This window comes from Labrus bergylta, chromosome 12, assembly GCF_963930695.1.
Source record: "Labrus bergylta chromosome 12, fLabBer1.1, whole genome shotgun sequence".
In the NCBI taxonomy this organism is placed as follows: domain Eukaryota; kingdom Metazoa; phylum Chordata; class Actinopteri; order Labriformes; family Labridae; genus Labrus; species Labrus bergylta.
Window position 1 is genome coordinate 23,991,871 of NC_089206.1, and position 26,441 is coordinate 24,018,311.

Sequence of the window (26,441 nt, forward strand, 5' to 3'; positions counted from 1 at the left end):
GGCTTCATGTTGTTTGTCAGACTTCGGCACATACCCGTTGGAGTGTGAGCCGTTGTTCACCGTCTCCAGAGAGAACTACGCTCAAATATCGTTCATGAGTTGAAAATTAAAGGTTCAGTTCACCGAAAATATGACCGCATTAAATAAACCACATCATTTAACGCGTTCAGGCACAACACTGTTTTAATGTATATGTATTTAAATTTGTGTGGGTACAATCATAATCGTTGTGATATTTTCTTCATTGATATGTACTCATAAAACACTCAACACACTTTATGTCTATAAAAGAACAAAAAACATAGAAACATTGAAAACATAGTTACTATATTACTTCACAACAGTAGAATCCAGGATAATAGACTAATAAGGGTCAAAGGTTAAGAACAAACTGAACAATTGTTATATATATATATTAATATAGAAGACTGAACAAAAGCATCATTAGACCGACCCAGTCCGTCATTTGTTAGGTAAAAGGACATAAATGTGCTTTTTTAAATGAGATGATAAAAAGGATAAAAAGGAGGTTAGCCATCAGAAAGTCTTTCAGGAGTGATGGCGCCCTGATAGATGAAGGCCTGCTTGCCACCCGGTTTCAATCTACATATATGAATTTCTAAAAGAAACCATTTGGAGGATCTTAAGCTTCACTACAAAGAGATAAAACATCTATTGATGTACTCAGGGGCCAGTCCCATCAGTGCCTTAAATGTGATGACTAAAACACTAAAATTTACTCTAAAATGAGTGCCTGGTTAGTGTCATGACAGTTAAATTGGGGTTATGTTTACTCTTTTGTCGGTATAATTGAGGGGTCCTGCTGCAGCATTTTAAATTAACTGAAGGCTGGAAAGGTTATGTTTGCACATGGATGAGTAGAGTGAGTTAAATTAGTCCAAACAGAACGTGATGATGACTGTGTCAGTTTTGGGTTCTTTAGATTCAGAGAGGAGTGAATCAAAACGATTAGTGAAGGTTAAATATTCAGCTCAGGAAAGGTTGTTTATTATGCTTTTGTTTTATTTTGTACTGGATAAAGCTAAGGCTACATTACTTCCTGTTTGGATGAAGACTAGCTTTTATTTTGAAAGAGGAAAAAAGGAACTTCCGGTTTAACAAAAGTTGGAATGTTTTCCTTGTTTATTTTTTGCCATTTTAGCCTTTATTGGATAGGACAGCTAAAGAGAGACCAGAAATGTTGGGAAGAGAGAGCATTGGGGATGACGTGCAGCAAAGGACCAAGGTCGGATTCAAACCCACGGCTGATGCAACGAGGACTACAATGGGCGCGCAACATAACCGCCAGTCCACCGCAACCCCAGTTGTGACCGTGTCTTAACTAAGCAAAAAACCTAACATGCTATAGATAAAAAAAATGAAAGTAATAAGTGAAAGTGTTTGACCCAAAGCTACCCACTTAAGAAGCATTACGCTCCTATGGGGGTTTATTTGTTTACTAGGTTTCTGTGCTTTGATTTAAACCATAACATCTTCAGTTCAAAAGTCCAACCATCTTTAGGGACGGATGCTACAGACAGAACAAACCTTTGGTTATACAAGGTATTTGTAAAGAAATAAGGAAACTTCTATTTTTAATTAAAAAAACAATAAAAACCAAACGTATACATCTGCTTTAAGCTAACATTGTTGATGATTTCTAAGTATTGCTCTGCACAAGGACTTGTGAAATACATGAAAACACTCCAAGCTGAGTAAATCTTTCTAACTGAGATGTACATCAGTCACTAAAGTGTATGATTCATTTTAAAGTTCATGGTATCGGAGCAATTCATTTGGAAAGCAATTCATACCACGGTGTACTTTATATTTGCATCGTTTATGTCCCGGTATGGCCGCGGATAGAACAACTTTATGAAACAAACATATTCTACTCAGAACCTCCGACATAGCAGCCATAGTCACATATGAAAGACACATTATCTAAGACTCAACAAACATTTTATCCTGACTTGACTTACGACCTCATTACAGGGAAAATGGAACTCTGAATTATGAACTATTGTAACTTCAATATTTGAAAAGACCTCAAAGAAGATATCCCAGGTCAAAGTCCCCACTGAATAAGGCATTGGACGTTCAAATACATTAATAATAAATAGAGAGTTCTAACATGAAAGGCATAAAGACAAACTCTGATCTATATTTGTAAAACCTATAATTTGAATTTCTCTTGAACAAGAACTGAAGAACTGCTCACAGAATGCCCTGATACTTTCATTTACTGGGTATTTTACATGAATTTTCCTGGAGTCCTGCGCTGATGACCCCAAAGCAAAGCTAACACTCTCTTAAACACTGCTGCCGGGTTCCCTGTCTGCTTTATTAATCACTATGGAAGAGAAGAAAGAAAAGTAACTGCCTGCAAGGATTGAGCTTGATTATAATTTGAACTTAAATTGAATCTTTTGTTGCTATAAGGGCTTCTCGGCTCTCTCCTGGTACCTTATAATTTAAAGTACAAAAAGAGAACAATAGCCGTACAAAATGAATTTGATTCACTGGCAGACACTTACTGGTACATTTTTCTTGTGTCAGAGTAAAAGTTTTAATAAGTTCTGAAAAATGTGTCAAGCTCCAAAGAGAAGCCAAACGATTCCTCAAACATGCAAGAATGTGATTTTTTAAGATTTTGTGTTTCGTATTTTCCCCCCAAAAAACTACATTCATCATGCAAAAGCAACAACAACAACAACACTCTTCTTTTCCTCCACTGTCATGAAGAAAACGATTATTAAGCATGACCCAGCATGTTTGGAAGAGTTCTCCAAATTAGCAGGAGAAAGAAAATGTTCAGCTAATTTTTACTCAAGGGCCTGGTGGTTTTTTCCACACCATGAGGTGAAATACAAAACAACAAAGGTTGAATAGGATTCATAAAGTACTCACTGAGAGACAGGCAGACAGACGTGGAGGTCCACGGCAATCGTTTTACCTCCTAGTGTTGCTGCTAAAAGACGACTGAGGGCTTTTAAAGTTTATGTTCTCGTACACACTTGACGAATCATCATTTGTCATCCTGAAAAAAAACACAAAGAGAAAATCATTCACAACTTGACTTTTTCTGTTATACTTTGTTGTTTACATATCTAAAAGTAATGCCACTGTATTATCCTGTTATACTCACATAGAAGAAGAGCGTGATGATGTCATGTTTGATTTGGACCTAGAGTTGGTCATCTGGGGATATTTGATATTGGAATATTCTCTTTCCTGCAGCTTACTCCTCTGCAAAGACACAACATAATATTCATTTGTTTTTATTGGCCATAACAAAATACGCTGTGTTTAAGACCTACAGTGAATTCAACTTAAAGACCCAGATGGCCTCCATATTCAGAATTAAGCTAGCAGTTAAGGGGTGCCGGTAACCCAGAGGCTATAGTCCTCCAAGCTGGTGGCCGGGGTTTGAATCCGAGCTGTGGCTCCTTTCCCGCATGTCATTCCCTCACCTCTCTCCCCCTGATTTCCAACTCTATCCACTGTCTTATCTCTACAACAAAGGCATAAAAAGCCCCAAAACTAAATAAAAAAAATAAAAAGATAGCATTTCAGAAATTTAGGTTGTGTTCACAAGAACAGCCAAGGAGCTTATTATTTTTGTGGTGCACTGTCATGCATTATCAATGCAAAGACGTGATTAGATTTTTCTTGTATTCTGTAACATGAATTACAAGACTCGCCACTCTTGTTCTTTTTAACTTTACTAAAAAAATCGTGAAATGCTTTGTTGAAAATGCCCATCATTGTAGAGATTCTCCTAATTTCCTGAGCTTGCATAAGAAATGGTTGAACCGAACTGTTAAAAATAAAAGGTTGCTTGACTCTTCTCGGGGACACAATGTGGAAGAATTAATTCAGAGTCTTTAATCATCGGCCACATAAGCAATCTATTACAGCATCTTTTCAACCCAATTATTTTAATGAATCTCACCAAACAGTGCTTATTTGGCTTCATAGCAGCAGTGAGCCAGATCTCTGCAGACGTCTGACTCTCTACATACAATGACACATTCACCAGAGACAGAGAGACAGTTGGGACATTCTGACAGTAGGTTGTCTATCTGAGAAGTAGTTAAATAGCTGAGATAGTTGTCATGCTGTTATTTTCCTCACTACACTGGCTGCCATTACATTACTCACCACACTGCCTCTAGGCTATAAGCTCAAACGTGTTACATAATTATACTCAAGCCTTCACGTCTGTGTCAAAGTGATTTGATGGAGCATTTTAGGAATCGTTAGTAACTTTGACTCTTGTTAATATAAAGTACCTGCTCCTCCTCCAGTCTCTTCTGGGCGGTGTCTATGTACTGCTGTACGGCCATGTAGATGAACTTATACTGAGCCTCCGTCTGCACCATGCCCGACCTCTGCTGCCGCACTCTCTGGATGGTCTTGGGGATGTCTATGTCACAATCTAAACCTAGAGAACACACATATGCACACAAAACAAGGGAATTAGCCGAGATGCAGAATAATAACTTTATGAGAGAAAGATCCAGTGTATCAAAATCTATGTTTACATCAATTCGATTAAAATCAGTCCGATTTGGGATTCCAACTTCTCTGTTTACATGGACACTGAATAAAGTGATACGATAATGATGTGAAACCATTTCGACATGAGCGAAGTCATCCTGTCGGTCTAATCCGCTCGAAATAGCAGCAAAATAAGCGTCTCCTTCCTGTTAACATGGAAAAATGTGCTCTAACTTGTGTGAGAAATTGATTCCTGTTATTTGATACATCAGGTAAGAGTTTCTGTCAATGGTTTCACTCAAGTTTTTTTCAGAGTTAGATTTCAATTTCAAGCAGAACTCAATCCCTGCTGTGAGTGTGTTCCTTTATTAATATTTACAGTCGAGTTTCTGGTAAGCACACCAGAGTTGCCGTGTAAGTTGACTCCGCTCGTGGTGTAAGTATAAACCACCTGTGTAGCTGGGACTGACGTTTCTTTCCGAATGAGCCGGATTGGATCAGTCTCTTCAGATTGACTTGTTTATATGAAGTACTTGTATTCAGGCTTTTTTACTCTGATAACTTGTGCCGATGTAAACATAGCTAGTTTCATATCTTGATCTCCCACCTTGGCGGTTAATGACGTCAATAAGGATGTCGACGACGATAATGGTGCCTGTCCTGCCGATGCCTGCACTGCAGAAAGAACAGAAAGAAAATTCAAGCTATGAGTGCTTATAATAACATGAATGTGTTCAATTAAATAGATTTGATCCTATCAAGTGAGTCATTTAATAAAGGGCTTTAAGTTTTCATAACCCTTGGGGCGCGCTGGTGGCGCAATGGTTAGGGCGCGCTTCCCATGTGTTGAGACTCTCGTCTCGAGCGGTAGGCCCGGGCTCACTTCCACCTGTGGCCCCTTTCCGCATGTCATTCCCTGCTCTCTCTCCCTGGTTTCCGACTCTATCCACTGTCCTCTCTGTGCATTAAAGGCCCAAAAATAAATCTAGAAAAAAAAAAGTTTTCATAACCCTCACAAGACATCTCAAATCTCTGCTTGTGAATTATAGACTTGAGCTTCAGTTCTTTGTTGTGTATTTTTTACAATGGTGTAAGATCTCAAAGGTCTGTTATTTCCCCCAAAAGTAGCCTTATTTTATCAGCAGCCATCTGATCAGTAAAGTGAGTCAGATGTGCTCTCTTAGTCAGTCCTCATGTTTATAGAACATGTGGGGGTGGCTGTGCATGGTCAAATACAGGAAGCAAAACAAACGGACAAATTATATATAAACAAAATGACCTTCTCTTTATGGATGTGTTTGAAGGCTATCTCCTGTCTAACATTAGACAAATGCATCTATGCAACGCACCATGTTATTTTTCCCTGCTATAAAACCCATTTTAATGAAATACATTTCTTTGTCTTATTAAAATGAGTGTAGGGTCTTCTGGCTGTGCTGACACTGGCTGCTTTGTACATAAAACACATCAGAGTAGATAAAGTGTGTCGAGTAATAGTTCATTGGCAAAATAACAAGTTCATCTAAAACTGAATACAGCTAAAAGTAGTAACATGAAAGTGCAAACATGGGCATTTATATGTTTTATATTAACTATTACCTGGTATTTGAAAGGGACAGCTGAACCATAGGGCACACATTTAATTATAGCGCACTCAAGTGGCCATTTTCATAACTTTTAATTTGGTTTCTGATGTCAAAAGCTTTTTCATCTCATGGGGAATGAAGTGAACATGGAGCAGTGAGTGATACAGGAGTTAATCCCAACTAGAGGAGACCCATGTTATGACGGAAAGGGTGTATGAACATATCTCTGATTCTGAATCTATGGGAGACTGAATTTTAAAGTAACATGTTTGAACTTACAGGAACCACATTATCACATTATTCTCTCATATTTGCATCCTATTCTGCCCTCGAAAGTGGCCAACTAACACACTGAAATTGTCTTCACCAGAGTATTTGTATGTCTTCATTCAGAATCTGTTATCTTCTGATGTAGAACTCATCACTTATTCTCTACCTGACCTCCGCCTCCCTACATTGACCATAAAGACAAATTACATCTTCATCTTGTTGCACATCTTATACCTGCAGTGGACAACGATCGGTCCGGTGTCTGGAATGCTGCTCTGAGTGCGGTTCACTTCCTCCAGGAACCAGAGGACCCCTCCCGGTTCATTTGGTACACCGTGGTCCGGCCAGCTCAGGTACTGATAATGCCAGATATACCTCAGAGGCTCCCTCTGCAGGAAAATGACAGCAAGAGGAAGATAATTGTAAACCTTTATCTGTTTTAAAAGCATTTTTATACTTAAAATGAATACTTTTGATGCATTTTTTCTAGAGTGGTCATTAAAAGACAAGAGCCCAGTGTGAAAAATGGGGGACAAAATAAACAATCATAAGCAAGGACCTATATTTAACGTAACATACCATTTCACATATAGCTTTTTTAGTTCGGTTTAATTAGTGAGCATCGATACTTTGATCACAGTAGTCTGTGTATATACTGTACGAGCCACGGCAAAGAGTTTACATATTTTTTACTTTATCCTCCTTATTTTTAACTCTTTAACTTCTTATAATTTATGATTAGTTTTGTTGCAGGAATCTCAAAAGTCATGATGTGTTTTTTTCTTTTTTTTTTTTTTTTACGATCTGCCACTCAGTCAGCCTCTCATAAGCTTACACACGTGCAGTACGAGTGTGTGTGTGTGTGTGGGTCTGTGTAACGGGGTTAGATAATCAGATCCCAAGTCAGTGGGTCAGATCTCATTGAGGACACAGCTTTCCCTACCCGGTCCAGACGGGTCACCTCCAGCTTCCTCAGGATGTAATCCTGAGCCGGTCTCTCGTCCACATTTCTTACCAGCACCTTCCCAAACTCCTTGGTGCCGTGGATGTCAGGCCAGTAACGGACACATTTGTTCTAGATGAGAGGAAAAACAGAGAGAGAGAGAGAGAGGGATGAAGGGAAATGGATGGGAGGGGGGGATGGTGAGTATTAGACAATCGAAAGAACCAGCTCATCACAAGCAGCTTTCCAATCAGCTTAACTGTCATACTATCGTAGTCAGCTGTCTCCCTCCCCACCCCCACACCTTACACACTCATCCACACCCTCGTCATCCCTACCACACATATCCACGCCTCTCTCTCTTAGAAACAACTAATGCCATCAAACACAGTCTTTGAACTGAAACTGCAACTTCAAAATGTTGACTTCCAGTTAAAGCACTGGAGATTAGTTAGAGTTAATACCAGGACTTATCATTTAAATTGAGACATTTTGGTGTCTCAAACTTCAAGGACTTTCCATGTCCTCTGAGTTCTTCTCATCAGGGCTGGAAAGTTCACAAAAAAACACCTGGCGATCTATATAGATCACATTTGATCAGATTTGATTTAGCTCATCCTAAGACTATAAAACGTTCCACCTCTCGTGATTTGTTTTCTTTTCTCCTGAAAAGCTAAACCTGGCCATTAATGGACCTTGGAGGTTATTTCAAGTTAAGTAGTGTAATGGTTTTTCTGTAATATTTGATGTTTATGATGTAGGGCTTTTGTAGATTACCATCATTACAAGCAATCGACAGCATGCAACCCAAAGGAGTGCAGCAAGGACACAGTACAGAAACCATTCAGGAGTTAGAGTGGGAGAAGGAAAAAGAGCTGGTGAGAGAAATTGAAGCTTTTTTCTTTGAAATTATATTATATAGTTAGAGAAAGATAATCAGAGGCAATCACAATATCATAAACTGGTCTAACTATACGACCATTCATTTGAAGTATGTTTAATGCTAAATGCTCACCCGTCCTCGCTCCACCTCCTTCGTGGTCATGACGATGACATGTGTATTCTCCTGATAAACCATCTTCCAGAAGTCGATGACTGTGTTCTGTAGGCATCCTTGGGTGGCAATGAAGACTTTGCCTTCTTCCACGTGGCGCCCCTCTTCATGCATACTCTGTAGAGAGTGGATATTAATAACTGAATTAAACATTTGGACACAGAGGCTATACATTTATATTTACAAAGAATATCTAACTATGTAACTTGAGTTTCTTGATGATAAAGTTCAATATACAAACAGTGTTGTAGATCCATGTATACACAGGTGTATGGGGAAATCCTCATGTTTTTTTAAACATTGTGTAAACCCACTTAAAACCTTCTGATTGTTCAAAGAGACTTTTTGGGCTTACAGCTAGAGAAGGGCATCATGGGAAGTTGTCTTAACTTTTGACTAATTTTATTTCTTCAATCAGCTTTATTTTTTATTCACACAGTACCAAATATAAAATGATCTTATGACATTATACTACGATCTACTATTGAGAAGAATCAGACTCTTGACTGCCTTCTGCCTTTGGATCCTTACTGACTGAAGTCAAGCAACAGGAATTCAGTGTAAATGTGAAAATGTATGTGTGGCCCATTTTTTTGTGAACTTCATAAGCAAGACTTCTCTTAGGTCTATATCTGGTTATATCACTGGACATTATCCTTTGCTGATAGGCTTCTTTAAAAAATAGGTATACCTAGTGCCATAGTCCACACTAAACCACTGTTTTAAGATCGAAAGTAAAATTAATTTACTAAAGATTCAAATAAAGACTAAAATAAAGAAATTATTAAAATATTGCACGTTAAGTGTGTGTGAAGTTTTTTTTTATATTCTAAGTGTACAGTTTGTACTGTTTGATAAAAGCTTCACCATAGACTTTAACCACATGCACTCTCTTCCACTAAAGGTTAAGTTTGTATTATAATGGCTAAATGTTTTGTATTTCTGCTTCTTTTTTAAAGTACATTTAGTTATTGTGGCCTTATATAACTTTGAACACTCACTCGGATGTAGTTTGCATTGATGTAGTCTGCACCAGGAACTTCTGGATCTGCTTCCACGATTTCAACCCGAGTCGTGTCAACTGAAAAAATGATCAAAGTCAAGCAGTCATGAATGTACAATGAAACAGTTTCCTGAGATCACACATGATGATTTTTTTTTTTTTTTAATGTCAACTGATTGCTGTGAGCTATCGGAGAAAAAGTTGATATGCTCTGCTGAAGCCTGTGTGGTGTCTGTTGTCTATTTGTGTCATTCTTTCCACAGGAAAGAGAGACAGGAAATGGCAGGTTGCTGTGTGCGACTCACAGGGGAGGATATTCTTGTATCTGTTTTTACTCTTGTTTTCTGGCTTCTGGCCTTCTTTCCGGGGATACAGCAGTTTGCACTCCTGCTGCTGAAGTACCTGGTAAATGAGAAAAGAGTTCCAGGAAGTTACAAACAGGAAAAACAGAGTGGCATTATGGGGATTATTCTCTAGGGATGATGCATTCATATCAGCTATAATCAGGTTTAAACTTTTAGATTTGACTTAAAGTTTCCTGCATGTAAGACAGTTCTAGAAGCTCTTTGAGGCAGTACTTCACTTACTTACACCTTTTTGTTTGCCTTGTGTGAGTGACAATTGTTAACACGTCTTCGTTGATCCAACAGAGGCAGATATGAACAAAATATTGCACCGACAAAAAAGTGATAAAAACACTGCAAGATGATAAACAAGGATGTACGAAAAAAAAATGTAGACCTCAGGGATCTCTGCATTTACACAATTTAAAACATGACAGTGCAATGAGCCTCTATTACACTAGGGGTCACCCTGGGGTGTTTTCACAGGAATACATTTGTAAGGTAGTAGACCTAAGAGGAAGCATTTCAGCGTGACGTTTCCTTAAATACTACCACAGCTAAAAAGAGTGACACTTTTGGATAAAATATGTCAAGCAGTAAAAGCACTTATATACAAGTCTTAGGCTGTGATAAATTCTCTGCCATAAATACAATGTCAGACGGACCTGTTGAGATCTGAAAAGCACTATTCCCAAAATTTACAACCAAATAACTCACATTGTGTAACTCATCTAGAACACAGCATAAAGTATTAATGTTGTTAATTTTAATATGTCACCCCTTATCACAAAAAAGTTGCAGCATTTGCAGGTAAGTAAAATATGAAGACGTCATCTTTATAAAGACTTCAGCTAATCTCACAAAATGGTCATAGATCAGAAGTTACGATTCAGTAGTCAAATAAACATTTAAGAAAACGTGTATTTGGCCACTAAAGAACAGATAATTAATCTCTAATATGTTTTGAAACAATGGAATTTTCTGATCTTTATTGGCCTGTCAGCTGCTTGAAAATAACAAAAGCCAGGGACATAAGTGAATACCACAGGATACATCCCAACAAACATTCATGCTCGAAGGTTAAGACAGCATAAATGCATTTGATTGATAAGATAACAAATTATTAACTGAAAAACTACAAATGTAATGCCACACAAATATTAAAAATCATGAAACAAACCCTTGTTCATTTTAAATAGAAAATAACTCTCAAAGTTAGTATTGAAAGCTAGGTATTACAACATTATTCTAGTCACAAAACATTCTTGTAATCTGTCCCCAGTGTGCGTCTTGAAACCGGGAAAAGGAGTTTCAGGTACGCTGCTCCTGCAGCCTGGAGGATTTGTTTCTGGAGGAGCTGGTCTCTTTAAATCTTTTTAAAAGTGGATTAAAGGCGTTGGAGGAAGATGCGTCAGGTTGTAGAAGCTTTGACGGATGACTTTCTGCATTGTGACTCAGGATATGTTGATCTGTGTTTGTAATTGCTCTGTGTTTTACGTCTGTAACTTGTTTAATGTGCCGCTGCCTGTCTTGACCAGGACACTCCTGAGATTCTTAATCTCAAAAAGGTTTTCCTGTGCACAATAGTAAAGACTGCACTCAAAGTTGACTTTCTCCATTTATTTTTTACACCTACAGTGCAAGGTATCCAACTCTTAATTTAGACCATGTTTCAGTAAACATTTACATAAAAAAAATCAAACACAGAGCCTTTAAAATGATTAAAAAAAAAAAATAATAATAATAATAATAATAATAATAGATATAGATTTATCCTGTCCATTAAAAAATGAAGTTTGAAAGGAATAATTATGACAGCTTTCAGTCTACCTACCTCAAATTCTTCCCAGAATCCTTGTTTGGGTTTCTCAGAGTTGTCTGCTACTTTGTTGAGCTCTCGTACCCGATTCTCAATGTTGGCTGCATTTATCCTTGTGGCGTTAAAGGGCTGAGGTCGTCATGTGTGGACAGGAAAATCAGATTAGTCAACATGTCTATAGAGGGTGTTTTCTCATTTTCATGCTGTTAATATAACTGGCATATTACAACACTAGCAATAGCTTTGCATATGCGTATGTTGTGCACACAAAATGTTTAGGATTTTTTTTGTTGTTGGGTAAACTATTCTTCCATACCTGTTTGAGGTGCACTACGATGCCACTTTTCTCCACCATGGGGTTCTTCTTGTAATGATCCACCAGGTCAGCCAGAGTGTCAAACCTCTCACCGCCGCCCACATCATATTTACCGTCCTGCTGGGGACAACATAAACAGTTTAACTAAAGGAATAGCCGGTGTGAGGAGTTCTTAAGAGTCATAAAATGAATCATGAGTTTCCAAAGATACAATTATTCTCTGACTTGAAGCTTCAACAGTATGCTCAGGTAATTTTAAAGATGAATTTAGGCATTATATACTTCTTTATATTTACCAGTTCTGACCTGTGTAACCTCACCTGGTAGCGTATCATAACGTGGGTGACCTTTGTCTTTCGGTCCAAATTCTCATGTTTCTCCTCGTTGGTGAGAACTGAAAGTACAAAGTCGCCTGGTTTACTCTGGCTCTCCCGCACTAGGAAGCTACCGGCTTTGCCTTTCTCTGTGAGCAGCTTCTCTGCATCCCTCCCTGAGAGGTGCCCGTGATACCACCTGGAGACCAAAGAGAATTCACTGACACATTTTCTCAAAGTGATGTGCTGGACATTTAGGGTCAGAGCTTTTTATCTATGGTCAATACAAAAAGCAAAGTAAAAACATGAGTCACACAAAATCTGTTAAAAGAGAAACAATGTTGTGTCATAAAATCATTCGTCCTATTGGGAGGTTAAGACATCAAAATCTCTTACTGCTATTTCAATTACTTTCACAGATTAATTGAACACTGACAGGTGAGCAATTAGCATCAAACTTAACAGGCTAAATGATATTAGAAAAAAACGGAGCTTGTGATATTTCTTCAACATAATTTCTACATAAAATATTGCGATTAAAAAAAAGAGATGGAAAGTATATAAATGCAGTGCCTTTTTATTTACATCAATTAATTTAAATCAAACAATTATACTTTATATTTTTTAGGTCTTAAAGAAATGTTCTGATTTCAAATCTAACCCCCTCCTACTTTCATCACATACTGGGTCAAGCCCTTCGACAGCAACTCTCACACATACACAGCGAGTAGGAGGAGGAAAGGTGGAGGGAGAACAGGTGCAGCGTCACATTTCTAAATCAACTTTACAATCAAACTAACCGCTTTCCACTACTTAGAAGTACTCCACCATTTCTAACGATGATCAAAGTTACATTTAATCTACAGTCTTGAGCTGCATGGGACTCATGCAACACTTTACCCTGTACGCTGTAAGTGTAGCAGCCAAACGTGAACAATCAGCTGCAAATCCACTGTTATTTAGCGTCTGCCTCGAGAGTCATGTCGGTGTATCTATCAGAGCAGCAGTGTCGCATGTAGCTTATGCATTCTTACAAGCAGGGAACATACAGACTGCATGCACAGTGGTCAGGTTAGTGACTGTTGATTGTGACATCAGACAGACATTTACTGTATGGGAAAGGCAAAACTGTTGGTTTTGGTTTGCATCAAACAACACAAAAGAGGCAACATGACGTGCTTCAAGTCATTTGATGTGACTAATGCGCATGCACACATAGCCTTGTTTCAAGACCTTTGGAAAGCTAAAGGGCATTGTGCGTCATCCTGAGAACATCATCCTGAAACCTTTTCTTAGCATCTGGACAAATGTAATTGTTTTGAATTAGCTTTACTAGTTTTAAGATATATTTCCTAAACATATAGCAGTCTTTCTTGAAAACAGAACAAGCACATGCAAAATGTAAGTATCCTTTGCCTTCATTTTGAGAAAACAATCTTTAAACTTTCCTTGTGCCAGACAAATAAAACTATTCTTAGTCTGGATTCACTTGTTCTTTGAAACTTTTTGTTTTAAAATCTTTTTTTGAAAGTGCAACATTTTCACATAGTGTCACCTCCTTCTACAACTGTCATGTTGAGGAAGAAGCTCAGTCTCCTACTTGATGCTGTATCTAGGTCAAAAAACTAATGAGACAAGTAACAAGAGTTGAGAATGAAACTTGTCAAACTGAAGAGGAGGACAGGCAACATGCTTCCTCCCTCAAGGGAAGAAGGCAAAGAGTGTAACTATAGGGTTTTATATAGTGTCTATCTATATGAACTGTACATTGTGAGCCCAGACTCCTACTCAAGAATTAAAGTGTCTCTCACGTAGCTGCACCCAGTTGCTGATGATAACATAAAAAACCTGCATGTGTGCGTTTTTTTATTTTTTATCTGGTGTGGCGAGGACGAGCGTGTAGGAGGCTCTGACAAGAGACGTATATGTAGAATGGAAAAACCACACGAGCCAAAACCACAGAACACAAGTTGTTCTTAGACCAAAACAGAAACTGAGATATAAACAACAAAATGTGTGTGTAGAAAGATGTTGTACATAACACCCTCAGAAAGGGATAACACCAAACACAGCTGGAAAGTGATTATTTAAACATCAGAATTTTATGAGCATGTAGCTCTCCAAAATGCTTCCTGTATGCGTGTGAGTGCATGCATGGATTCCTGGCAGGGGCTCTTGTCTCCCATTTCAACGATGTGTGTAGGTGTGATAAAGTGTATGGCTGTTTGAAACCTGTGCGTACTCTCTGGAGAGCGTTACATGTAGATACTTGGTGCACATAAACAAAAACAGCAACACCGCCCACTAAGCTTGTTTCAAGTTGCATTTGGGAATATACAACTATTTATGCAAGTGGATAAGAAATGCATCTGAATTTAGTGTGTGTGTGTGTGTGTGTGTGTGTGTGTGTGTGTGTGTGTGTGTTAAGACAAAATAATGTACACTCTCTACCACAGTGTCAACACGTGCACCGGGTCCTACTTACCTGTTGTAAACTATTGAAAATCCTATTTAAATCCTTAAATGAAGTTTTTAAACATACAATATGTTGAATTTTTACACTAAAATATCCAAATGAATAAAAACTGACTTAACTTAAGTTATATATTATTTGCTGTTGAGAAATTACATTACCTTAAATATTTAATATATAAGAGTTTAAAATCAGAATTTCATACTTGTAGCGGGACTTGTCGTGGCTGCCGCCATGACAGAGCCGCCATTACAGATATGACATTTTTATCGTTGCTGCAGAATGATTTTTTGTTGTTGAGTACTTTCATTCCTTTAAATATAACAGTTATGTAAGCCAGAGAAATCTGTAATGGAAAAACAAACTGGATGTTTGATGGCGCTGTTGGAGACCCAAACCCAGCACAAATGTACATTAACCATAAAATGTCCTTTAAAGCTAATTCATTATTTAAGAAATAAATAAAAAATATATGGTAGAATTTACTAAGGCAGATTTGATAACCTTTAATTTTCAAAAAATGTATCATCCAAATCCATGTTAAAGGTTCAAAGAAATCCTTTCATGACTCTAGGGAGATCTGATCTCACTTTCTGTTACACTGACGACAAATAACCTTCTGAATTATTAACTAGTGTTAGGACAAATAAGTTGGTTCTATATTACCCACCACAGTACACATGTCTCAGTCAGGTCAAGTCAGGTTATGTCAGAGACATGTTATGTCTCTGACATAAGTAGTGATCCCATGCAGACTTGAATTGTAACTCTTCAGTGAGATTAAAATTTCCCCTTGAGGATCAATATGCTGGAAAAGCAGAATTTATACCCATATTATTATTTGTTAAAATTCTCATGCTTTAAAATAATTTGAAAAAATATCTTGCAGAGTATGTTGTCCTCTGCAGGGTGAAAATGCCTCAGAAACAGCATTAAGTCCACTACAGGATACTGTAGCTGCAGAGAAATCTAGACTAATAACATCCTCAGGTGGTTTAGCTGCTTCTCATGGCAGGATGAGGTTTAACAATCTGACAGCCCTGACGCTGTAAGAATTCAAATAACCATCTGTGGTCAGGGAGAAAATTCAAGCAGTTTTAATGAGTTTAGCAACATATGGAGCCAACCGTAGCTAAACTTTATGTATATTTGTGTCTCTCTGCCTGAAGTTGTCCACATAGAAGCTGTATGCAATTGTTATCTTTTTTTGTATGTGTGGTGTGGGTGTAGTGTGCGACTTTGTCCGCACCTTTCGGAGGTGGGGTCCTTGCAGTTGAGTGGGTACTTGAGCTCGATGACATGGCCGTTCCTCTCGCGCAGGAGATCCTGTTGCTCGGTGTAATACTGCACCAGCTCGGCCAGGGTGGCAAACTTCTCACCTCCATACAGGTCGTAGTAGTCGCCTGAGTTCTGTATCTTAATGTGGGTCACCTCATCGTACCGCCTGAGTGTGAAAAAACACAGAACATTAATTGTATCACTAGGTTAGTTATCATTCATATAACAGAAAAGATCACACTCAAAAAAACTAGCCTTTTTTCTTTTGGTCTTATTTTTCTCTTGAACACTTGCACCCTGCAGATATTCAAACTGTGAACACTAGCAGCCACCCACACACATGTTCATCCAGTATAAGCTCATACTTTATTCAAGACTGGACACACTTTGTCGCCCACACTCACTCACAGAGCATTAATGCATATACACCATAACATTTTCCAGCTTATCAAGCCATCTGTTCCCATATTTAGATATTTTCTTACTAACACGTTGTGGTGAACTCTTCTTTTTTTTTTCCTGTTCATTTATTTCCCACACCAATCTGCCTTATTCTGTCGGTGATCATTATCTCTGCACACTGAGACTGAGAATAAAAAGCTGAACAAATAAAACTGAATAAAGAGTGTATGATATTTAATATTCAGAAAAAAAGCTTTGACTATTTGTGTCAACACTGGAGTAAAAAAAATAAGCCACAACCTATTACAGCAAAGAAAATTGCTAGAAAACCCCATGACACAGGTTTGAAAATACTAAGGAGTTTTATCAAACTGTGTTTTTCACTTTAACTGCCATTTGCATACAAACATAAATCTTCTCACAAGGGATCATCCCCCTTTTTAATACATTGTAGTTTTCATATCTCATGTATTTGAGGGGGGGGGGAGCTGCTTTGCACAAGCAGCTGCCCAGCTCAAAGACTGATAAGCCAGAAAACATTTGGTACCACTTTGCATATCCAAAGTCCTCTGTCTGCTTTGAATCGGTGTATACGAGTCTGGAAAAACACTGAATAGCACACACACATGCACATATAGTTCAACTCTGATATCTGTCTGCAAGCAAGTGAAGAAGCAGCTAAACAGCCCGAGTACCAAATCTACTTGTTTTCCTATTTTCCATCTGCAATAACTTCATCCGACATGTTTCTCCAGCAAAAATAAACAAAAACAAAAATCCAGTAAACCTATTAAATATGACACACACAAACATACAACTGAGTTTTGTGAACCACAGGGGAGGTAGCAAGGCAGTCAGTGCAGTCTGATCTGCGGGTTGAGATACAGTAGTCTCCCTCTTTTCCCCTGCAAACTGATTACAAGCTAATGGTCACATCTAATGGCTCAAATCCTATTACCTCCATCACTTTTCTTGTTGTCCTCACTAATTTCACATTCCTGTTTCTCCATTCTTTCCATCCTTGCACTCATACTGTAAATCCTCCCCCTTTTGTTCTTGTATTCATCTGTCCGCTAATCCATCACTCTCTTTCCCTGCATCCCTCTTTCCCAGTATTTCCGGGTAATTGCTTTATGGCTGTATAAGTGGATGTTGGCCGGGTGCCACAGGTCTTTGGCCCCGTTAAAGGGCCCTCCTCAACTGTCGGGCCAAAGCCCCTTTTCTCTCAGAATTTAAGACCATTAACTGTGGAATGAGTCACACATGGCTGCTCTGAAACAGCTTTGGATATTTTTTAAGTATTGACATTGTCAGTACCGAAACACTAAAAGGTCGACAGCATCATGTTTGCTCGACGATTGTAATCACTTTTTAAAACATTAATTTTTAAAAATTATTTCACTTGATTTCTGCTTTTTTCTCACATGATTTTGTGAAATTAAAAAATAAATTCTCACAACTCTTACTTACAACTTTTAGTGATAACTGAGCCGATGCTTTTAGAAATATTATTAGGCACAACAGCCCAACTGCTGAGTTATTCTTGTGACCAGCTTACCAATATAAGAGAGTCTGCTTCATCCTTCATCTATATCTGTATGTATAATGCAAGAGGTAATAGCAGAAAACTTAAATACAGTACATACTTATGAGAGGAAGATAGTGTTTCCTTTTAATGACCAAAGTTCAGTGCCGGTTTTCTCACCAATCCCATCATCAATCTCACCAGTTTTTGCAGATCAGGACACACCTGCTGTCACTCCTAACTGAGGTTGTTTAAATGAGCTGTCATGATGTTGAAGGTCAGATTTCTGACAGCAACAACAAACACAGCTTAAAGAAAACTTTAGAAATAGGTTGGAAATGAAAAGTCAAAGACTTATTTAGTTCAATACATTCAAGATTCATTGATCGGCTTGATATTCACAATAACAGTGTTCTTTCAATAGACTGTGTAAACCTATAAATAGCCTGGCTGAAGTGGAAACACATCTAAGTAAACCCAGGCTTGCAGAGGCCTGAGAAAACGCACTGAGGTAATTTGCTCAGCAAAATTCTCTCTAAAGATTGCCCTTAAAATTCTTCCTCAGGGTATTTAGAGTTTCTAAAGAGCATGAAAAATGAGAAAACTTGACCAGACTGCTCTCCTTATGGAGTTGGACTATAAATTAGGATGAAAACTTTTTCTTTGTAAAACTTTCTCTTTCTCTCTCTTTGAGCTTTGTGAAACTCCGAATTGATTACAATTTTCAAAACCCTCAAAAAGCTCTCATTAGCAGCTCAGGCTTCAGAGCAGCAGATCTGTTAGACCACTGCTTCTGCTGTTCACCTCGTGGGCCAGAGAAGAAGAGACGGGGTGGAGATAAGAGGAGGAGAGTCGGAGAGAGGAAGATAAGACAGAGAGAGAGGAGCAATGGACTCCCTCAGCGTCCATTACAATCTGAACATTGCCTATGACTTTCCTGTAGATAAAGGCCCGGGTAAGATGAAACCTGGCTAATGACTGGCTAATTAGCCTCTGCTCTGATAAGATACTTTGTGCCCATGTGTGCATGAGTGTGTGCGTTTGTGTATATAGGAAGAGAAATGGAGATTGCATTAGGTAGTATGATATGCTAGCTAAGAATAGCTTCATAGATAGAGGATAATTATGTACTTATCTTCATTACATTCTGTTATTTTTCTACATTTGACAGACTTTATTTAACTCAGTACAATAAGTGTCAATGTAGAAAGTTCAAGAATCGTCTGCAATGTAATTACTTACATTTTTACACTTTTTAAATCTATAATTTCGCCCCGGTGGTAGTGAAGAGGAGCTGTAATATGTGTGTGTGGGGGGAGGGGGGTTTAACAAGTAGAGCCACAAACAGGTTCAGGACTTTTTGCCTCGTAGTTGACTCACTTTCCTAAGAAACAGGATATTGTCACAAGTTCACTGCTAAACCTTGTTGCCCCTCTGTCTCTTTTTAAGTTTTGACGATCCAGATTTTTTCCCTTTAAAAAGTTGTAAGGTTTTTCCTTTTGTGGTAAAACATAAATAACTTTTTGTGCTTAAATATTTATTTAGTGTTTATTTCTTAAAACTCATTGGTCGAAGAGGGTTCACCAGAGTTGACGTCTCCTCCTCTCCAAACAAACCTACCCAGGTAATAATAATTACAGAAAAACCCTAACTAAACAATTTTTAAGTTGACAGTCTGTTTCTCTCAAATGCTCTTCAGCTGTGAGAGGATGCCAAAACTTCCACCGTTCATATACTGTACAGTAATTGACAACTTCTAAAATGATTAATAAGTAACTGACATAGAGCACTTAAAATGGGTACTGCAGTCCAAATTTAAAAAAATTGGAGATATTTATCTCCCCCTGTCCCCTGTTCCCTAGAGTCAATGCGCATGTGATTTGTGGACACTGAAGCTTCAGTGTTTAGCCAGCTCTGCATCGGTCTGTAAACCTTTCTGTGTTCTAACCTCTCTCAATTGTTTTAAAAGCATCTCCAATATTGATCCTAGTTTGACCACGTTTCTGCTCCTGGTGCTTATTAGAGAAATGCTATTAAGGTCGAGTAGAATCAGTTCTGTCTGAACCAGCTCACGTGCCTGCTTCCATCGCTACAACACCTGTTGGTTTGCCGTGATAACTGCTCTCAAATCTGGCAAAATGAGGGGCATCCAAATTAGCTGTGTGGGGTTCCCTAAAAACTGACTACCTTGTCTGGTCATAAAAAAAACAGACCATTCAAGACTGGAAATTTAGAAGGACATACTGGCTGCTGCATTGTTGTCAGAGAAGCCAGCACTTCAACATGTTTTCTTAATGTCTGATGATACAGTAAGGTAATTTCATCATTTAATTTAGTACACATCTTAAATTGCTCCTTTAATACTGTGTCAACAAATGTGTCTTAAAATGTAAAGTGGGTTGTACTTTGTTGTATAACTCAAACATGATGCATAAAACAGCAGTCTAAAGTTTTGCTGTTTGACGATCTGATTAATCCATCCATAATCAGTAAAAAGTTAGCCAAGTGACTCATTATTGCCATAAACAACGTGGTGTTTGTTCACATGTTTGGGCCCTGAGTTAAGTAATTTAGCAAGGGTACATTTAATGTAAGAATAAGAAAATTGGTTATGTCTTTTTTTTTTAAGGTTACACCCTCCTCCTTCCTCTTGGTTCAATGTGATTTACCTTCTCTAGCAGGTGCTGAGCCTCTGCACAGTGACCACTTGACCTCAGAGTGTGTATGTATGTTTAAGTCTGTCAAGACCACAAACTGTGGCTACAACTCCCCCCCACCAGCCTTCCTGTGGCTTGTGTTATTTATGACTCTCTGTACCAAATTTGCTCACCCACACACACACACTTAAACCACAGCGAGTGAAGGTCAAACCCTTAACAGGTCCCTCACTCTTCAACATTATTTAAAGCTACTGCATGTCTGTTTCCCTTTCCTGCTTTTGATTTTTTCTCTACAGTATCTCTCTGTGTGCATCTCTCTCTCAGACACACAAACACTATCTACCCATGCAAACATGCCAGCTTCAGCTGCAGTCACACAGAAACAAATGCTTTTGGGCCTCGTTCCAGGCGCTTGGCCGACTGATGTATCTCTTAAAAGCTTCCGTTGCCAAGGAAGAGCCACTCTATAAACTCTCTCTTCTTTGTCTCAGTTTTCCCCCTGCTCTCTGTGAGCAACACAACATGTCCTGCTCAGTCCTCCTTCCAAGAAATTTCAATAAAGAGATCAAGATAACTGTTTTAGGGCATTACTGTGGTTTCTCAGGGTGTTAAAATCTGCTGTCTGACTCACCTTAAGGGGGGTACACACTACAAGATAATCAGACTGATTTGGGGCCTGGTTCCCCTCTTCCGACTAAAGAGGGCCGATTATCTGATAGTGCCAAAGATTATCTTGCCAGATCTTCCTGTGTTGTGAGGTGTGTTAAGAGGGAGTTTACCATCCCAGATCTGTTTAAAAGATGATCGGGCCGCACCAATTTCAAATCGATAAGAAGCTGGAAGCACAACTAACAGCAAAGGCGGCAACAGCAAAAGCAATGCTTAAAGCTAGATGGACGTCAGAGATGGAGGACCAACTTGTTGATTTTTGGCAACAACACAAGTGTTTATACAATGTGTCCTGGAAAACAACTCACAATCGAACACGTTTGTTTACTCTTACCTCTTATAATTAAGAATTTTGAGACTCTGGTTGTTGGTGAATTACGGTAATCTGTTAGTGTGTGGTATGCTGAGTTGGTCATCTCATTAGACAACACACACTTTAAGAACAAAACTGTTAAATCTGTCCTTAATTTTTGTCATTGGCAGGGTCTCACAGGTCAAATTTTCAAAATCGTATAAGATCCAAATGTCCCAAATATGGATTTTCAGGACAGTTTGTGTCATAATAGTATCAGATCACACACATTCCATCAAACACTTTGCTAGAAACCCTCACACAAAACAACGTCTGTTTAAAAGGCACTTATTCAATCAACATGTTCGTCACTCGGTGTTCGTCTTCTTTACCCTCAGGAAGGGACTCTGGATTCTCCTGATGGTGAACTTTTCAACTAAAGTCAAACCAGAACAGCCACAACTTATTTAAAGACTTGATAACTGACTTCATCTTTTTCACATTATGGTTCATGGTTGGAGTGTGTGAAAACTAGTTTTATAGAGAACAATGAAATAAATGGATAGTTACCCAATGTATTACACAACAGAAATAGTGACAACAGCTAGTTAGGCTGCAGGTTTTTCATTTTAATCTGAAGTAAATAAGGAGCACATGCCAACATCCCACTGCAAAGCATTGTTTGAGTAGCAGAAGTCGTGAAAACGACCTCAAAGGATGGGGTTAATGTTCACAAAAATTACAGATCGGGGTCAATTTTATGCAACTTCCATTCCTAAGCAGAAGCCGCACATGCGGAACAGAGTCAGAAAGACACAAATTCTTACGAGGAGGCCTCTGAAAGTAACTTCATAAACCTTGAGACTAATGAATAAATAATCGTGTCTTTTTAAATGTTGTTGTTGGCTAAGCACAGATTTATTTATTTTTTAAGTGAAATGGCTTTATTCTGAGATTTTTTCAAACAAGAAAAATGTATTTCATTCCACTTTTTTTAATTGAAAACTTACATTGATAACCTTGTGCTACCTTCAGGATACCATCATTATCAGGACTCACTGGCAGCATTACCAAAATATATATCACTTTATGTTTATCTGATTGGTCAATTAGAAAAAAAATCACATGATCAATACTTTGCCATATTGCTCAGCACTTGTTAAGTGCCTGGCTTTTTGTTTGTACGTACTTCTTTAGGTCTATAGGCTTATACAGTTGGACCCCTTAAATCGTGAGCTGGAACACTTTCAAACATAGAAACTTAAATGTCATAGTGATGATTTCAGAGAGGGACCCACTTGACTCTGTATCACCCTTTCAGTAAAGTAACCCAACAGAGCATTGCTTGTTCTCAGGACTGAACTTTGAAATGGGGAAAATAGTGAAGTTAAACAGAAAAGCTAATGTGGAGCAACAAGAATGATAGACAAAAAGTGAGGGATGTGTAGGCGAGGACTCACCTCACAGAGAGGGTAAAATCCCCCGGGTTGCTCTTGCTTGGTCGGGCCAGGAAACTGCCGTGGACGCCCCGCGTCAACAGGAGCTGCTCTGCCTCGATTCCGGTGATGTTGGGGTGGAACCACCTAATCACAAAGGGGACACAAGATTGGCTATTAAACACCAATGTGATTTGTGAATTGATGTGTTGATGTTAAAACTACCCAGTCTATGTCCTATCACCCACCAGTTTCCTTTGCTAGGGAGACAAAAAAGGCCCTACTACAACAAGATGTCCTAAACTCAAGTCGTTTTGCAAATACCAAACATGACACTAATATATCACAAGCCTCAATTATGAATGTGAAAAGAAGTACAAGCATAATTTAAGTAACAGTATGTGTATATCTAGAAAAAGGAAGGAGAAAAAAGCACAGATAGGGGAAAAAAGGCTAACAGAATTACCAGTTCTTATAGGATTTATATCATATTGTGTCTGAGTTTGGCAAAAACAATTGTTGGAAAATTGTGGTTAAAATCTTTATTTTGCATAATGATTTGCTGGGGGACATTCTCACAGATGTCCTCTGTAATCATAACAAGTTTCTACATGTCCAAAAGTACTTGAAAAGGTTTTATCTGCCTTTCTAGAAGCAGTTTAATGAGATCAGATTCTAACCATGATCATCAACACCTCACAGCTTTTGCCAAAAATAGCATTATTTCAGACTCTGGCAAGCGATACTCACTAATCGATCAAGTTTTTCAGCTGTGCAAAGTTTTAGTTTGTGATTAAGACACAGCTGCCAATTTGTCAAAATGTAGGTCCCTGGATTAAATTGTATTTATTTAAGAGGTATCCTCGTCTATCTTTTGTTAAGTACAATCCATCATGTTTTGTGCAAAGTTCTTCATTTTCGTATATAAAAATGAAGATGAAAACGATGCTTGCATTATATCAGCCGACTAGTTTCAAATATCTGTTTTCTTCTTAATTTACTTGGCCTTATAAACACAGTAGAAAGCCCATTACTAAAAAAAATAGAGCTAAATTGAGCAATTTCTATAACTACAACTTATATCCCATCATATTCATCCTCTTATTCTTCAGAAAATGTTCCCAGAGTGAATACAAACTGTATGTCCTGTCCTGGTTTTAAAGAGAAGGACATCAAGGTTTACAGTACTGTCAAGCCAGAGCTAATGATTACATGTTACTTCCTCTGTTGCAAAACACTGCATGCAAATATTTATCCGATAAAATTCTCAGGTAGGTTGACCGACTATCAGGGTTGTGCACTCTTATCAGCGTGTTTGTCACGGCTACTTATCCAAACCAAATCACAATCATCATTAACACACAAAACCAGTACATCTGTCCTCACACTTGCATGCTTAGTGCTGAGAAAAAAAATGTGTTGAATAAGTAGAGTACTCTGCTAATCTCCAAGAAGCAGTGAGTAGGTTGGTTCCACTGCAGTGTTGAAGTGAATGGCTGAATGTCAGCTGCGTGGATTAAGAGCTCATGTTTAAGCAGGGATCATTGGGTTAAACCTCCCTAACTACTGTGTGCCACTGCTGGCTAATCCAATGCACCATTAGCTCCAGGGCCCCATGTGTGTGTCAAGGAATGGCGTTTGACTAAACTGACATAAAATGAAAATACAGTCAGTAGTGCGTTGCCTAGTCAGTGGTGACACAAAAGCATGGTTCAGGAGCAAGGGGTTCAGGAATATGGGGTTGTCTTATTTTGTTTGGGTGGCTGAAGAAACACTTTTACACAATGCTATTTGTACTATCTCTCGACACAGTGAAGCCTTATTATGAGTGGACAGGAACTGTCTGCTTGAACTTTGTGATTTTAAAGGGCCAGAGACGTATACCTGGCAAAATGTTTAAGTTATAAATCAAAGCTGCAAAATACCAATCTATCATTGCGGGTTATAAACCAGACAGAATAGAATCAGTGAATTATTACCTTGAGAAGAGTCCTGCACTCTCTAAGCTCTTTTCATTAGGATGATTCACTTTGTGAAACACATAATTAGACTCTAAGTTGTTATTCAATGTTTCCAACAGGCTGTATTCTTTGCCTATTTATTCATTTGTTAGTTCTGAGTAATGGAAATCAAAAGCCCCCGCATTACCCAAATAATAAAGATAACCTTTATGTGCAGCCATTGTCTAAAAGAAAAATTGAGTTATGTCAGTGATTCAACAAGAACGGAAAATCCGTCTTTTTGACATTGATATGTGGACTAAATGAGTCATTGAACTCTTGAATATCACGTCCTAAAGTGTAGCTTTTCAACGCCACCCCAGGATATTACAAAGGCTTATTTATTTATTAATATAACCCAGCAAGGAGCAGGCAGGGGGTAACACAAGAGTGCCTTCATGAAGCCCATGCTGAGAAGATACTATCTGAAATTTAACAGTGGTTTGAGTATTAAGGCGTTTCTGTTTTTGTATACTGGATGACACAAACTCATGACAGTGAGATAAAAATAAGACTCATGTGTCAGCTCAGCAGATCTTGTGTCACCTCAGAATGGCACATTTAAACCAGAATACTGTTGTGGCCAATCTTAACGTGCAGAATGTGACGCAATGCTTTCAATGCTTGATTTCTTTATAACTCATAAAACCTGCTGCATGTACAATATTTTGCTGAAGTTGCTCTGATTCATATTTATTTTTGCTGTATCCTGACACTACACATTGCACTTTAGTTTACAGCTTGCGCTTTTACCCCTAAAGAGAAATTCAGGTTACTTTATTTTAAGTTCAGTTTGCTTTCGTTACATTTTATTGATAAAATAAAATAAAAACTTGTTTTTTTAGTCTTTTCTTTGTCATTTGTAATTATTCTTTTTGAAGAAAAAGAAATCTATTAAAATCAGAAATGAAGTTTGCTGTAAAAAAAAACTAAGATTTTATTTATAGGCTGCATCCCCCAGCCCTAAAACATTTGAATTATAATCACTGTGAAACAAGGATATCATTTCTAATTCTTACTATTGACAGTTCAAGTTAATGTCAGTGTCTGGCCTTTTGACATTCAGGGGGATTCCAGTTTTAGATCCAGACCTCAATGCAAAAATACATGAATTAATAATGTATTAATAATAATAATGAATACACATTAATAATCCACCTAAATGATAAATAACACCTCCTGTGTTCGGCAAGGTAAAATTATTGTTTTTGTCAATGGCGTCAGGGTGATGCCTTTAAAGGGAGCAAAAAAATAGGGGCAAGGTTAAAAAGGAATGGAAATTCTCCATCAACTATTCAGATCAAATAAACTGAAAAAGAAATTTACTTGACTAAATTAAATTGGCTTAAATCGTTTGGGGGCGCAAAATGTAATTGTCTGATGTAGGTTCTTGGGAGATTAAAAAACTAACAAAATGTTGGATTCAACTGATGAATTAAAGCAACACCCAGTGCCTGTCAAGCACAAAGCTGCTCATCCTGTTTGGATTATCACAGAGAGGAAACATGAGAAGAGTGGAAAGAGAGACAGATGAAACAAGAGACAGATACTGCA

General features: G+C 38.1%; 1 protein-coding gene across 3 annotated transcripts in view; it reads right to left on the reverse strand.

Annotated features, from left to right (window-relative positions):
* ptpn11b (protein tyrosine phosphatase non-receptor type 11b) overlaps positions 1-26,441 on the reverse strand; it is a 42,836-nt gene that overhangs the window by 4,179 nt on the left and 12,216 nt on the right. For 2 of the 3 annotated variants that reach the window (XR_002278029.3, XM_020635953.3), the window contains exons 2-15: positions 22,912-23,034; positions 15,875-16,069; positions 12,159-12,351; positions 11,839-11,958; positions 11,538-11,651; positions 9,665-9,761; positions 9,358-9,437; positions 8,318-8,473; positions 7,303-7,434; positions 6,594-6,748; positions 5,111-5,178; positions 4,296-4,447; positions 3,149-3,249; positions 2,911-3,040 (exon numbers count right to left, since the gene is read on the reverse strand). Coding sequence is in view for 2 of the 3 variants with exons in the window: in XM_020635953.3 (XP_020491609.1) it covers positions 2,953-3,040; positions 3,149-3,249; positions 4,296-4,447; positions 5,111-5,178; positions 6,594-6,748; positions 7,303-7,434; positions 8,318-8,473; positions 9,358-9,437; positions 9,665-9,761; positions 11,538-11,651; positions 11,839-11,958; positions 12,159-12,351; positions 15,875-16,069; positions 22,912-23,034 (1,774 nt within the window). In the remaining variant the exon portion in view is untranslated. The remainder of the gene's footprint in view (positions 1-2,910; positions 3,041-3,148; positions 3,250-4,295; positions 4,448-5,110; positions 5,179-6,593; positions 6,749-7,302; positions 7,435-8,317; positions 8,474-9,357; positions 9,438-9,664; positions 9,762-11,537; positions 11,652-11,838; positions 11,959-12,158; positions 12,352-15,874; positions 16,070-22,911; positions 23,035-26,441) is intronic. The other variant, XM_020635955.3, reaches the window with a different exon arrangement.